The following is a 16,390-nucleotide window of genomic DNA, read 5'->3' on the forward strand; positions in this document are numbered from 1 at the left end:
CCCCCCCCCCCCCAACCCCCCCCCCCCACATCCTCCCTCCCATCTCCAGTGGCCCTGATAATGTGTAACTTCTTCTTAGGTTTGTTCTCTCCTTCTGAAAGTTCAAGGAATTGTTGTGGTCCTCTGTCTTTCTTTCCTTCATTCTTTCTCTCTCTCTCTCTCTCTCTCCTCCCTCCCTCCCTTCCTCCCTTCCTTCCTTTTATAAGCGAGAACATGTGGTATTTCTTTTTCCTAGTTTGGCAAAAATTTTTTTTTTTGAATTTTATTTTATCTTTATTTTTTAAATTATTATTAGCATATTCATTAGTTCTCCTCCCTCCCTCCCTTCCTCCCTTCCTTCCTTTTATAAGCGAGAACATGTGGTATTTCTTTTTCCTAGTTTGGCAAAATTTTTTTTTTTTGAATTTTATTTTATCTTTATTTTTTAAATTATTATTAGCATATTCATTAGTACAAATCATGATTTTTCTTTATGTCCTTTACCCGACCTGTCCCTCCCCAAACCCCCTCACTCCCTCCCCCCCATCTCCAGTAACCTTAGGTTTGTTCTTTCCTTCTGAAAGTTCAATGAATTGTTGTCTTTTCTTTCTTTCTCTCTCCTTCTTTCCTTCCTCCTTCCTTCCTTCTTAGCACCCAGTTATAACTGAGAACATGTTGTATTTCTCTTTCCTAGTTTGGCAAAATGTTTTCTTTTCTTTTTCTTTCTTTCTTTTTTTTTTTTTTTGACGGCTGCCCTGTCCAGGGATCTAAACCCTTCATGTTGGTGTTATAACACTAAGCTGTAACCAACTGAGCTAACCAGCCAGCCCCCAACATATTTTCTGCTGCTAAAATGTAAAGAGCTGCTTTCAAAGAAAACTGCAAAAACAAAATAAGCTTAAGTTAGAATTTACTGATATTAGGCATAAAATGGAAATGTTATAATTGTGTTAACATTAGTCATTTTGATTAAAATGCTGATCATTAAAATGATACAGCATTCTTAGAATTTCATCAAAGTTAAAATAGTTTGACTTTTTAAATCAAGGAATCAAAACCTGTTCTGTCAGTATGGTATATTCTTCAAAAGGTTTTATTACGGGGCATTTAATTTTAAGGACTGTAGTTTGGCTTCCTATTAAATTACATTCCCTCAGCCTACAATATTAGAATTTAAACCACTGATGTTTTTATAAGAGCAAGAATTGTGAACAAAGCTGTTCTTCACCAATGGGAAGATAAATATAGAGCAGGACTTCTGGTGTCAGACTGTTTGGATTCAAATTCCATCCATAAGGCTTTGTAACTTTACACAAGTTATTTACTCTGTCATGGTTTATTCATCTATAAAATAGTACTTAGGATTTCATAAGTATTAAGTGAAATAATATATCTAAAGTATTTAGAATGGTGCCAGTACCTAGTAAGCACTATTAATGTTAGCTGTTGCATTATGCATGCATATACATTTACATATGCATTTCTGCCCTTGACAGATTAAAATTTGTAGCACCTAAAATACTCATGTTTCTACAAGGGCACAAGAGCATCTGCTCAAGGGGGCAATGGGGATTTTTCCTCCAGGTGAGTGCCAACATCTACCTGGGAAAGAGGGCATCTTTTTCTGATTTGCTTGAAAGTGCCAAATAGACTAGCAGTGGCCTTGATAATGTGTAACTTCTAGCTATAGACTACTTTGTTTTCTACAAAAATTGAAGATACACTTGTGTGGAGGGTAGAGAGGAGGTAAGGTTTTAGGAAGTGATACTTTGAAAGCTAAACCTCAGCCAGTCACTTTGCTTTAAAGTGATAATGAAATGATAATGTGTAATACATTTAAAATTTGAAAAGTGATTCTTTTAAGGTGGTGTATGATTGTTGCTCTGTTTGGTTAGGTTTAGGTTCTGAATACCTATAAACTTTGGTGACTTTATCAGTTAGTGAAGGTGTTAATTGGTTGGTAGAAGCAACTCATTTAATTTCTCATGCCATATTCTCAGGATTATTTGAAATTACTAGAGTAGGATCTGTGTAAGTAAATTTCTGGCAGACCAAATGTGTCATTTATTGGTGCTTTGGTGTTAAAATCTTTGGCCCTTTTAATGATTTTTGACTATTTGTTCTATTATTATTCCTAATAACAAATTAGGTCATTTAATATTCCACTATTTGTTTTCCTTTTCTATTCTAGATGAACCAACTAGCCCTAGCATTGATCATGACATTGCACATATCCCTGCTTCTGCTGTCATCTCAGCCTCTACCTCGCAAGTCCCCTCTATAGCAAGCATTCCTCCCAGCCTCACAACTTCAGCCCCTTTAATTCGACGGCAACTCTCACATGACCATGGTGCGTTTAAAGAGTGGTAATGCAAACCCTATCTCATTCTCAGTTTTCCACTTAGAATAGTATGACAAACTGATCTTTTTACCATTAAAAGAATCTGAGTACCACTTGTAAATGTCTAAATGTTGGATTTTAATTCCAGAATCTATTGGACCTCCCAGCCTGGATGCCCAGCCCAACTCAAAGACAGAAAGATCAAAATCATATGATGAGGGTCTGGATGATTACAGAGAAGATGCAAAATTGTAAGTCTTGGGTGTATTATTTTAAATATTTGTGTGTGGGTAGGTGTTCAGCATGACTTTGAAGTGTGAATACTGAATTTATATTTTCTAACTTATATTTTCTAACTTTATGACATTAGAAATGCAAATAAAAAAATCAAGTTGTTACTTGGTAACATTCAATTGAATTTAAAAAGGTAATTTTTAAAAGTCAGTAATACACAAACATGGTAAAAAAATATATATATTAAATACTCTCACTCTAGTCCTCCAGCTACACAGTACTGCTCTCAGACTGTTACTGTTTTCTTTTGTTTAATTCTAGAGGTGTTCTGTGCATAAAATCACATATATATACACTTACATATATGTTTTTATATAAATACATATATGAGCTCTAATTATTTTTATAAAAAATGACAGATGGTATGCACGTTGATCCTTGAGAACCCTCAGTGCATACATTCCTGCCTCGTTCTTTTTTGTGATTGTTTATTTTTCCGGTAATAGTTGTACTATATTTAATTAATATTATATATCCTATTAATAGACATTTAGACTGAATCTTAAGCTACCACAAACACTGCTTCATTGACTATATTTGTACATTCTTCATTTAGCACATGTGTGAATGAGTATAATTAAAAACAGGATTGTTACGTCAAGGGGTATATGTGTTTTTTTATTTTAATATTTATTGGTAATTGCTCTCCATAAAGATTATACCAAATCACATTCCCACTAACAATATACAAAAGTCTCTGCTGTTTCTCTCACCAATGCAGTGTATTATTTAACTGTTGATTTTTTTTTTTTAAACTTTAATGGTATCATTGTAGTTTTAATGTGAAACTTTCTGATGAACAGAATTTCATATATGTTTAAGAGGTACTTATATTTTTTTTTCTGTGAACTGCTTTCTCATATCTTTTGCCCATTTCCTACTGATTTTTTTTTATTGACTTCTGCATGTTCTTCATATAAAGGAAACTAGCACCATTCTATGATAAGTGTTGCAGCTCTTTTCCCAATTCAACTTTTTCATTTGATTTTCCTTATTTTTTTAACCACACAAAAATGTTTCATATTTTTTCTGTGGTCAAATTTAAGAAATATTTTTAATGGCCTTTGGATTTTGGGTTGTACTGAAAAAAGTCTGTTTTTTTACTCCAGAATTATAACAAAATTCTTCCAGGTTTACTTCTCAAATTTATATTTGGGGGGGGGGGGTGTTTACCACTTTGATTCATCTGGAATTGATTTATTCTAATTAGTGAGATAAAGAGCCAACTTTATATTTTCCAGCATCTCTCAGTAATCCCCACAGCACCTATTGAATGTGATCCTTTCCCACTGATATACGTCATCTATACTAAATTATTATATATTTAGTTTTAACTTGGGGCTCTATTCAATTCAATTGATTTATCTATCTATTCATGTACGCCAGATTCTATTAATTATAGTGATTTTATACTGTTTTTCTGGTAGGACTATTACCCATCATTACTTTGTTTCTTCAGAATTCTCCCTGCTCTTTTTATCTTACCATTTGAACCTTAAAATTAAGTTTTCTAGTTCTTAAATTCTTATAGATATTTTAATTGACACAATATTTACTTTATAGATTAGGGAATATTGCCATCTTTGATGATATGGAACTTCCTGTTAAAGAAAAACCTATCTTTTTTATTATGTTATTTTTGTATAAGATCTTTTGAGAGTTTCATTTGATTATTATTTATATTCTAATAAAATTAGTTCTTCTTGGACTAGCTACTTGAGGAAGGTTTGTGTGAGGCGCAGCCAGGATGCAGTGTTTCAGGCTAGCAGGAATTTTTCTACTGATACAGGGTTGGATTTGTGACCTATTTTAGCCTTTAACTTCTCCCTCGCTAGAAGATATCAGTAACTGCCATGTTTCAGAGTCTTCGTCACCTGACACCAGCTACACACTGCTTCCTGCAAAGATGGCAGGACTGTATGTTTCCTCATTCATTCTCACCTCTGATACTCCATGGTGACAAATGAGACTCCTGTCACCAGCTCCAGTACTCTATTTCAAATTGTTCCAAATGAGGGAGGGTTGGTTTTGATTTCTCAGAGAACAGTGCACTGTGCTTTTGTTTGAGATATGTAACTAAGGGTGTCCTCTCTTCCTATATCCATTTTTACTTCACTACATTTAGCTACCCTTCTTCGTATATTACAGTTCATAGTTACAATGTCTCCTGATATCACTGAAGATTGAGTTTGCATATCTGTTTCTGATTACCATGTTGTTTGGACTGGTGTCTGAAAGGAGAGGACAGTGATATCTTTAGTCACATCTTAAAATTTTAATTTTCTTAAATGACTATTGAATTAAAAGACAAAACAAAACAACTTTGTTCCCTAATAAAAGTTAAATTGTTTTTAATGAACATGAACTTGTCTCCTGAAGCCCTGTGCCTTTTCACTGGCAACAGTTGCTTCTTGAAACCATCCAGAATGTGGTTGGAAGGGAAGAGTGGTAGGCAGGACTATCCCTGACTGCCCTCTTTGCCCCATTTAAGGTTCAGGGTGTCCACCAGCTCAACGACAGGGAGCTGACTGCTGATGGCAATTACTTACCAATCATAATTAACATTGTAGAAGTCCTTAATATAGCATTGCAAACATGGTTAACTGATAATATAAGCCTGAGTAGATTTTTCTTTGATCTTAAAAAAAAAGATAAGAAAATTCCATACTTTAGGCAGAAAGTTTTAATTTGCCCAATCAAGTAAGAAAGCTTCTATCATTGATTTGAAATTTTAAGTATTTATAAAATTAGCTGTTTTTCTCACTTACATTGAACAGTGAACATTTAATGTGGTAATGATGAAATGTCAGCTCATCAATGAAAGGTCAGTTGTAATATTTGAATAATTCTTACATCTTTAAAGTGTTTTTTGCACTTATTGCAAATATTTATACACTTCTTTTTCAACAGGTCATTTAAGCATGTATCTAGCCTGAAGGGAATCAAGGTTGGTACTCAGTATTTTTAAAATATCAAGCATATATTAAATATAAATGGTAAATGTTTTTATTTACCTTCATTTACTTTAGTTCTACATAGAGAAGTATTTTTTATTCATCAAGATATTTAGTATCTAAATATCATAACCTTTTATTCTGTTAGTGCATTTGGAAAATATGTATAAAATGTTCTAATTTCTAAAGATATTCATCCAGTATGTAATACTTTACACACATTGTGCTGATTTTTCTCTTTATCAATTCAAGGTCAAAAATCTAACTGCCCATATTAATCCCCCTGTATTTTGTTCTATGCTCAAAAATTATCTCAGGTCTCCTCCCCATCTCTCCCCTGCAATCCACCTCTGTCCTCTCTCCTCTACCTTCCCTCATACTTCACTGAAAAAATAGAAACTGTTAAATAGCAATTTTCTTATTTATCATCTTGAAAAATATCATTCACCTGCATTTATACCCACACTTTCTGCCTTCTTTATTCTTATCTTAAATATCTTTCTACTTGGAACATTACCCTGTTAAAACCCACCACCCACACTGGTGTGGATTTGACCGCCTGCCACTCTCTCAAGTCCACTTTCTCTTCTGCATCATCACTGTCTTTCCAGGGGCTCATTCACCATAGTACATAGACATGTTCTGCTATTTTCTGTATTAAACAGAAACATTTCTGGAATCCACATCCCCATTTACTACTCCTGTTTTCTCTACTTTTCATAGCAAAACTCCTTGAAAAAACTGTTGATGTTCCCACTTCCTCTCAGCCCACACACATCAGAATGACATTGCTCATGCCAAGGCTGCTAATGATATTCAGGTTCCAAAACTAATGGTTACTCTGGTTTTTAATTTATTTGACCTTTCAATAGTATCCAACACAATTTCCCATTCCCTTCCTGAAACACATTCTTACGTTGGCTTCCGTTTGCTGCCTTTTTGTGCTTTCCCTTCTGCCTCTAAGACTACTTCTCAGTCTACTTTGCTGGCTCTTCTGCTTCTGCCTAATATCCAAAAGTTTAGACTGCCTAGAGCTTGTGCCAACCCCTTTCTTTATCTGCCCTGATTTCCTCCATGATCTTATGCAATGGTCTCCCAAAGTCTATATTGGGAGTCTTAACCTCTTCCCCGAACTGCAGCTCATGTAAGCTGCTGCCTACATGACATCTTCATTTCGATGTTTAATAAACAATTTAAGGTTTACATGGCCAACAGAGCCCCATTTTCCCCAGATCTGTTTATTCTTTAGTTTTCCCCTGCTCACTAAGCCCACTTCCATTCACCTACTCCCTCAAGCCAAATATTTAGAAATTAGCCTTGTTTCTTTTTTTCTACTCTCCACTGTATCAAATCCTCCATCTTCACTTATGCTACTTTAGTCCAAGCCTCCATTCTCCACACAGCACTCAGAGTGATCTTTGAACTGTGTGATTAGATAATGTTACTCCCTTGATTTATTAGTTAATGGCTTCCCTTCACACTTCCTGCCATGACCTAAAAGACATTAAACAGTCTATAATTAGCTGTTTTACTCACGTTGAACAGTGAACAGTTAAAATGATAATGATAAATATACCAAGGATCTTCAGAAAGTTCACAGAATGATTCATGATCTTTTAATTCTATTTTTTCCATGATATATCCATTAGCTATACAGTCTTCATGAACTTTTCTTCCCTCTAACCCTTCTTGGTTGGCTCCTTATTTATTTTTTCTCTGGATTTCAGCTAAATATTCTTTCTTTAGAGAGGCCTCACCTCAGCACCACCAGTTTATAACCGCTACTCAGCCATGCAGTATGACATCTTGCTGTTTCCATTCCCCAAGTGGCACAAATCATAACCTGATCATTTTCTTGTTTCTTTTTTTTTTTTTTTTAAATCATGGTCTTTTTTCCACTAAAATGTGAATTCATGAGAACAGGTAAATTACACTGTTTCTATCGTTTTTAAATTATAATTTTTTAAAAAAAAATTCAGATGGCTTTAAAAAATTATGGCACCCCCCCCCTTTTTAAATAAAACTGGAAATTTTTCTAACATAATTGACAAAGTTAGGATTTTTCATAAATAACCATTCACTTGCAACATTAAATAAGACTTTTTCAGCAAAGCAATTTCAGTGTGCAAATATTTATAAGGGAAAAAGCTGACATTTTACTATGTTTTCTTGGCCTTTTCTGTAGATCATAGACAGCCAGAAGTCATCAGAAGACTCTGGATCCAGAAAAGATTCTTCCTCAGAGGTTTTCAGTGATGCTGCCAAGGAAGGGTGGCTCCATTTCCGACCACTTGTCACTGACAAGGGCAAGGTAGTGCATTTTCTCAGCTACTATGAATGTCAGAAACGCAGGCCCTGATAAATAAAACAAAGTCTGTACACATAAAATGGCAAGATATCCAGATTAAAGAGTGAAAAAATCATTTAAAAGTATCTTTCTACATAAAGAAAAAGTTATTTTCTAAAAAAAATTCTAGTCATTGATTTAATTTTATACTTTTTATTTATTTTATTTTATTCTTGGTGGCTGGCTGGTACAGGAATTGAACCCTGGACCTTGGTGTTATCAGCACCACGTTCTAACCAACTGAGCTAACCAACTAGCTTATTTTATACTTTTCATAAACTACATGTAGAATATATTATATTTTGGCAATGTGGAAAAGTGTAGTCCTTCAGGAAGTGGCAATCCTCTATATTAATAATTTTAAAATTTTCATTCAGTTTTCCCAGTTCTTTTAAATTACAGCAAACTTTATAATTTTTTTATTTTACAAATATTGAGTCCTATAAACAAATATAACAATATCGATATATACTTCATTAAGTCGATTCTAAGACAACAAAAATTTTGCCATAAAAATGCCCTATAATATTTGGACAGCTTATTACTTTTAGGACTACTTTGGAAGTGTTAAAATTTTTAAGAAAATTCACCTCAGATGTGGATATTGTTGCTTAACCATATAACATTGATCAACTTTGTTAGTTCATTATTTATTCATATTATTTTTGGAACTCCTTATGCAATGTTATCATTCGCATATTCTAAAACTTCTCTCAAGTCTTACTTTCACTCAAAAACTTTTTCTGATTTATTTTTAAATTTACCGTTCTTTTAGCATTTAAAAAATATTTTGCTACCCTTATTTTATTTGAATTACTTTGTTCATTTTATATTTCCAACCAAATCAAAATTGGGATTTCACTGCCCCTGATTTTGATATGAACATATGTTCCCTAACTTGGTTTATGCTCCACAGTTTTTATTCTTCCTTTCCTAACCAATCAATATATGTTGAGGAAATCAGACACCTGCTACACTAGGTATACATATGTACGTGTTAAGGGTGTTGCTTTAAGGTGCTTATCCTGCCACAAACATTCAACCAAGTATTCCATATTCATGGATGGTTTCATGTTTTCTAGCGAGTTGGTGGAAGTATTCGGCCATGGAAACAGATGTATGTTGTACTTCGGGGCCATTCACTTTACTTGTACAAAGATAAAAGAGAACAGATGACTCCATCCGAGGAAGAGCAACCCATCAGCGTTAACACTTGCTTAATAGACATCTCGTACAGTGAGACCAAGAGGAAAAATGTGTTTCGACTTACTACATCTGATTGTGAATGCCTGTTTCAGGCTGAAGACAGAGATGATATGTTAGCATGGATCAAGACCATCCAGGAGAGTAGCAACCTAAATGAAGAGGTATGTGCTCAAAAGAATGTTGGTGAAATCTGACACTTTCTCCACGTTTTCCTTAAGAAGACTGAAAGACTCTGAAACACCATTTTTACAAAAAATTCTAATATGCTATTTTCATTTAGAAAATAGTTGATCAAAAGGAAAACTCAAGTGTACCTATTTTACATTATTCGCACTTATTGGAAAATTACAATTACTGAACTAGCGAAATAGGTGTTACTTACATACTGTGCATACCTTCTTAAAAGCAATGAATCACAGACAGGGGACCTACATTCTGAGTCCTGCTCACTGCCTTTATGAGCAAATTATTCCAGATCTGTTTTCTTATCTCAAAACAGGATTGTTGTGAGGCTTTAGTTATAGTGAAAATGCTTAGCAAAACAAATTACCATTAAATGCAAAGAGATACTGATATTATGATTTTTGTTAATGAAATTATATAGCCTATAGCAAGAATATTATATAGCCTATTGTAATACAATAATTGGTTCCTAAGAAAATTGGCTTTATCAAAAATTATGTTCTAAGCCAGTTTGTCTTTTTGATGAGGAGCAATTTTCAGGGACCTGAGAGTTTCCAGCTTACACCCTTAAAAATGGTTTAAAAAGGTAGCTTAAAAAAGCTTACAATCTTAAAAAGGTAGCTTTTTATTTTTTACTTTTGTTTTTTGGCAGGTGGCCTGTACGGGGATCTGAACCCTTGATGTTGGTGTTATAACACCACTTTCTAACCAACTGAGCTAACTGACCAGCCCCTAGATTATAAAGTATACATACCATAAACTTTATTGAACAAATCCAGCTATGATGAAGTCTGCTCTTGCTTGAGTTACTTTTTTTTTTTTTTAATCATTAACACAGTTTTTCTTACACATTCTTTTCATTTTTTGTGCCTAATGTTATCGACAACAACAACAAAAAGTTTCTTTTCCCTTGCTTATAGTATGCAGGAACACTTACATTAACTATAAAGTGATGCAAGTTATGTTCTCTAATTTAGTCATTTCCATTATATCCATTCAAATTTTAAAAACTTGCATCATAGGAAAAATGCTTGTGTTCTTTTCCTCTGGTAGTTTATACCCTGCCTTGTTTGTGGTTATAAATTAACACAAGATTCTTATCAGTACAACCTTTGTTCTACAACCACCCACTTTAAAGAGAACATCAGACCTGAATTTTCACAAAATAAACAGGGAGAAGGAGAACTTAGACATAGAGTTCAGTTTCAAGTAATAGTTCAAAGGAGTTCTTGTTTAACAAGCACCTACTATGTGCTAAGCATTCTATTAAGCAGTATAGTACAGTATCATTGTTAAAATTCCTCCAGATGGGGCCGAGCCTGTGGCTCACTCGGGAGAGTGCGGCGCTGGGAGTGCAGCAGCGCTCCCGCCGCGGGTTCGGACCCTATATAGGGATGGCCAGGGCGCTCACTGGCTGAGCGTGGTGCGGCCAGTCTCAAAAAGGACAAAAAAAAAAAAATTCCTCCAGATGGCTCCATCTGTGTAAAGCATAGGGCTGCTTTGAGGATTGAATGAGATAAGTGAAGAATGCAGCATAGTGCCTGGCGGATAATAAACATTATGTCAGCTATTGTCATTATCATCATCACCACCACCACCATCATCTAATCTTAAGATGTAGGTATTTTTTCTGGTTTTATAGATGAGAAAACAATAATTCACTGAGCATATGGCAGACACTATTTTAAACAAAATGTACATGAATTAATCTCAGCAACCATATGAATGTGTCCAATTATTATCATCACCATTTTACAAACAAGGAAACTGTGGCAAAGAAAGGTTAAATAATTTCCCCAAGGTCACAGTTAGAAGTGTCAGATTTAAAACCAGGCAGTCTTATTCTAGAGCATAATCATATGATATCTCAGCTGGTAAGCTGGAAGAATTCATTTAAATTCAAGATCGTTTTACTCCAGAGCCTGTATTCTTTGTAAATTGTATAGTCATTCATTATGATCAAAATGAGACAAGTTAAAAAAAAAACAAAAAACTCGAGGACATATGTTAATATATAATTAGAATAAATAGAAAAAAATCATCACTTTATGGTCAACTGTGTGTTTACCATATACCATATTACAAAAGTTAACCTGCAGAGGGTTAAGAAAAAAAACCAAGTTGTGAGCTTTCCTATTCTGATCATCTAACTGCCATACATGATACTGATTCTCAATCTCACTGCTCCTGCAAATTAATCATTAACAAATTCTGGCAGTATTTTTCTATCTTTTATTCAACTGTATTATTTTTAAATGCTGATCATTTTTTCTTATATTAGTGGCAGAAAAAAACTTTCTGCTTTCCAGTCATTTATTAAAAATGACAGATAAATCACACATTGTATACATGTATTAAAGTGGAGATTTAACTCTGTACCCCACAAATATGGATACTCAACACATTTCAATAAAATAAAGATCAATAGCATCGAACACTTGTTACTTGCTGATACTATTTTAGGTGTTGCACAGATACAGAAAATAAACAGAAAACTCTTGGCAATGCGGGGAGGCACTTGGAACATTTGTTACATGGTGATGTTGAATAGAGGCTTTGAAACAGCTCTGCTGAGAATAAATGATAGTGTTTGTATTAAATAAACAAAGTAGTATAATAGAAAGCTTCAAAAAAGTTGGGGTCACCTATTTATTGTGTAGCATTGACTTTCTAATTTTACTTTCTATTTATTCTGTAGGACACTGGAGTTACTAACAGGGATCTAATTAGTCGAAGAATAAAAGAATATAACAATCTGATGAGGTGAGAATCCCACCATGTGTACAGTTAATTTGGACATAAAATAGGTAATTGTTAAGAAATGTTCATTTCTTTTATCAGCAAAGCAGAACAGTTGCCAAAAACACCTCGCCAGAGTCTCAGCATCAGGCAAACTTTGCTTGGTGCTAAATCAGAGCCAAAGACTCAAAGCCCACACTCTCCGAAGGAAGAGTCAGAAAGGAAACTTCTCAGTAAAGGTACTGATGCTAGCTTTCTTGGATAAATTTAACAAATAAAATGATTTTAAACTGGCATTTAAAAAGTATTTTCATGTTTTTCTGTATCGTTTCTACTGATCCAGGTCTAGTGTCAGCTAGGTTAATGATCACTGTAGGCCTGGTTTAGGCTAACGGGGCCTTTCCCTTTAAGGGGAGGCTCAAGACACCAGTTTTTGTCATAAAAGACAAAGCAAAGGAAAGTGCTATGCTTATATAAGAGACTTTACAAATTTGAATTACTCAGAGGATCTAGGCACTATCATTTTGAAATAAAATTATTTTTCTTTTTGCTAAAATCTTTGAAAATGACACACTGTTTCTGTCTTCTGGCTGTTTTAAAGAAAATCATAGTACAGATTGTAAAAGGGTAAAGAAGTATCATTGATACCTGTTAAATTATGTGGAAGCTTAAAAGGAGTGCCGTATTAGGAAGAGAATATAATATTTTTGATAAATATAGGATGTATTATTTATATTACAGGACTCCGATTTATGTAAGTATTGTTAAAGGATTTTTAAAGTCATGATTTAAACACTTGTTTCTATTTTTTTGATGTCTTTTTATTTTGAATAACAAAAGATGATACCAGTCCTCCAAAAGACAAAGGCACGTGGAGAAAAGGCATTCCAAGTATTATGAGGAAGACATTTGAAAAAAAGCCTACTGCTACAGGAACGTTTGGTGTCCGACTGGATGACTGCCCACCAGCACATACTAATCGGGTAGGAGACACCAGCCGGCTGGGTTTCTTAATGTCATTAATTCAGTTGTAATCATAATAGGACCTGAATATACAGCCTTTCAGATAACAGTGTCTGTCTGTCTCTTGAGTATTTTCTTTATAGCAGACCTTAGTATTTCTGCCTAGGTATTTCTGACCTGTGTGTACTGAGTAATTTTCTTTCTAATGTGTTTTTCTAATGTATTGACTGTGAAATAAAATAATTATTCAACCATTAGGAATGTATCTGAAATGGTCAATAAGAATTCATTTTCAACTCATGTGTTTCTGCTTTTAGTTTCTTAAAACAAGGATGAGAACAACAACCTGATTAAGAAAGTATAATAAATGTAAATGTGCTCGTGTGTGTGTTTACAAATATCCATGTTTGGATTCATATCATGAGTTGATGTTCCTATTTCTTCCTCTTTTCTTGACTTTATTCCTCCTTATTCAGCTGAACAGTCCACGTTCTCCTTACTTGATCTTATTTCCTCTATAGACTGTTATCTCTTCTGTTTTGGCCTGTTCATTGTCTTCCCACTGTGTCATATATCTCTCTTGCTGGTTTTACCTATTCTCAGTTCTATATTCTTTGTTTTCTGTCTAATATGTAACAGCAGTTTCATCCTTTTGGATGAAAAGGGCCTTCTTGTTGTAATATACAACTACTAACTAAGTATAAAACCCTTGTGCTGTGTTAATAAAATGTTTATTTCTTGTTTTGCAGTATATTCCATTAATAGTTGACATATGTTGCAAATTAGTTGAAGAAAGAGGTCTTGAATATACAGGTATTTATAGAGTTCCTGGAAATAATGCAGCCATCTCAAGTATGCAAGAAGAGCTCAACAAGGGAATGGCTGATATTGATATACAAGATGACGTAAGTGTGTTGATTTCTACTTGAATAACTGATCCAATCTTTTTTCTTGATGGTATTGACTACTGTATTTTTATTTTGCATACCTAGAAATGGCGAGATTTGAATGTGATCAGCAGTTTACTAAAATCCTTCTTCAGAAAACTCCCTGAGCCTCTCTTCACAAATGGTGAGTTAACTCCCATAAAAGACACCAGATAAAGTGGTTCAAATTATAACTGTTAGAAAACCATAGAATGTTATCATTATTTTTGGCAGCTGGCCAATATGGGGATCCAAGCCCTTGACTTTGATGTTTTAACACTGCACTCTAACCAACTGAGCTAACTGGCCAGCTAAAAACCACAGAATATTAAATTGAAGGAAAAAATATTTTTTGTCAAAGGAAACAGGAGGTTTTGTCTAGTTTTATTTATATATTAAAAACAATTAAGTACTATTGTCATTTGGAATTTTTTCCTCCTGATGAATTCCAATGAAAAATAGAGTTTCTAAAAAGTTGTTTAGGTTCAGTGAAATACATATTTCATCCATGTTTGCAGTCAAGCTAAAAGTATATTATTATTCCTAGTCAAAAGTCTTTCCGGTGTAAGGTATAATTAATAGAAAAACATTGTACTAGATGTTGTTGAGGGGTGCAGGAAGAGTGGACAGGCTGTGTAAATACAGGATTCCTCACATTTTAGGGAATTTTATTCGATGATAAAGCTTGGAGAATCATTACAAACCGTATCTAAAATGTATATTTTAGGGATTTACATTTCAAAGGCAATTTGGGAATCTTTCCTATACTTTTTTAAAATTGTGGTTTAAAATTGAATCTTAATGGAAAACTTGTTTACAGTTCACCATAGCAATTTAAGATGTTTGCTTTATTGTTGTAGATAAATATGCCGATTTTATTGAAGCCAATCGTAAAGAAGATCCACTAGATCGTCTGAAAACATTAAAAAGACTAGTAGGTATTATTTTGTATTTTTGAAGTTACAACTAAAATTCAGCATTTAAACCCATCATGAAAATAATATGTTTCAGATTCACGATTTGCCCGAACACCATTATGAAACACTTAAGTTTCTTTCGGCTCATCTGAAGACGGTGGCAGAAAATTCAGAAAAAAATAAGGTATGTAAAGTGCATTTTGAAGAAATGTACTATCAGTGGCCTCGGTTTAAAAGTTATGCTTTACTGCTTCATAGAGTTCCTGGAAAATATGACTATTTATGACAAATAGTCAAAAATAAGTTTACAATTCAATAAAAGCCCTAAAATACATCAAACAGGCTTAGGTCCCTCTAAAGATTGCTCTTAAAAGCAAAAGATCCCAAATACCAGTTGTCACCTTTTTAAAAAGATAATTCCTTTTCCAGCAAGAAAAATGAAAAAGTTAGAAATTTTACTTCTTTGATTTCTTAACTGTATATCAATATTTCGAATAGGTGGAATACACATATAATACAACAAGCAAAAAGGTACCAAATGGTATACAGTGAAAAAAATGAACTTTGTTTTAAACAGATAAGGCCTTTCTTTTGAATCCCACCACATTATCTTTATCAAACAAAACAAATTTTGTTATTTCTTAATATTGTCTAATATTCAGTTCATGTTCAGTTTTTCTTGATTAAAAAAATGTCTTTTTACCGTCACTTGTTTAATCCAAACAAGATCCATGCATTGTATTTGGCTGATACATTATAGTCTTCATTTTTCATCCTTTCTCTCAGTCAGTGATGATTGTTGCCTAAGTCCATTGTTTCACTAGAAGTTGCCAAATGATGATTTTCAGACTCTTGGGCATTACTTCTTAAAGTACTGAAACAGTCATTTTGGTTTCTGGAGAAGAAAATAAAAGAGAGAATACCACAAGGTTGGGGATACTGCTGGTACTCTTCTTTTCTATGAGAGATTCCTGTTTAAGGTAGAGAAAAATGCATTCACTGAGGTCAGTTTAGTGGCTCTACATGTTCTGGACGACAGTTGCCTACAATTGTGGTAAGGTTGGGTTATGAAAACAGTGTCAACCCCGGTTACCTGAGAAGATTACAGCCATGTTATAATTTCCTTTAGATGAATAATTTCCTCTATAGTGATAGGGCTACAAAAAGGTTAAAAAAAGTGACAAGGAAATGGAAGCCTATATCAATTTACTGTACTGTTTCCAGAAGTTCAAAAAGTAGGAGCCAAAAAGTTTTCAATATAATTCTAGTTGAAATATTTTCTTTTCTTTTTTTTTTATTTGAATACTAAAATTGTATTTGCAGTACATATTGCACTGATTTTTTTTTTTTTTAATTTTATTTTGTTGATATACAATGTGGTTGATTATTGTGGCCCATTACCAAAACCTCCCTCCCTCTCCTCCCTCCCACCCAACAATGTCATTTCTGTTTGCTTCTCATATCAACTTCAAGGAATTGTAGTTCTTAGGTCCCCCCCCCCCCCGGGTTTTTTTTTTGTGTGTGTGTGTGTGTGTGTGTGT

At 33.9% G+C, this 16,390-nt stretch overlaps 1 protein-coding gene across 1 annotated transcript in view; it reads left to right on the forward strand.

Moving 5' to 3' along the window:
* The window catches only part of LOC103597200 (rho GTPase-activating protein 21), a gene marked incomplete at its 5' end in the record, with an annotated part of 44,992 nt that overhangs the window by 13,678 nt on the left and 14,924 nt on the right, over nucleotides 1–16,390 (forward strand). Inside the window, 12 exons of the mRNA XM_008581010.1 lie at nucleotides 2,171–2,329; nucleotides 2,469–2,571; nucleotides 5,525–5,561; nucleotides 7,754–7,879; nucleotides 8,998–9,282; nucleotides 12,003–12,067; nucleotides 12,146–12,282; nucleotides 12,884–13,026; nucleotides 13,756–13,911; nucleotides 13,999–14,077; nucleotides 14,793–14,866; nucleotides 14,944–15,033. Coding sequence (XP_008579232.1) covers nucleotides 2,171–2,329; nucleotides 2,469–2,571; nucleotides 5,525–5,561; nucleotides 7,754–7,879; nucleotides 8,998–9,282; nucleotides 12,003–12,067; nucleotides 12,146–12,282; nucleotides 12,884–13,026; nucleotides 13,756–13,911; nucleotides 13,999–14,077; nucleotides 14,793–14,866; nucleotides 14,944–15,033 — 1,454 coding nt within the window. The remainder of the gene's footprint in view (nucleotides 1–2,170; nucleotides 2,330–2,468; nucleotides 2,572–5,524; nucleotides 5,562–7,753; nucleotides 7,880–8,997; nucleotides 9,283–12,002; nucleotides 12,068–12,145; nucleotides 12,283–12,883; nucleotides 13,027–13,755; nucleotides 13,912–13,998; nucleotides 14,078–14,792; nucleotides 14,867–14,943; nucleotides 15,034–16,390) is intronic.

The sequence above is a fragment of the Galeopterus variegatus genome, unplaced genomic scaffold (assembly GCF_000696425.1).
Source record: "Galeopterus variegatus unplaced genomic scaffold, G_variegatus-3.0.2 Scaffold2233, whole genome shotgun sequence".
NCBI classification, from domain to species: domain Eukaryota; kingdom Metazoa; phylum Chordata; class Mammalia; order Dermoptera; family Cynocephalidae; genus Galeopterus; species Galeopterus variegatus.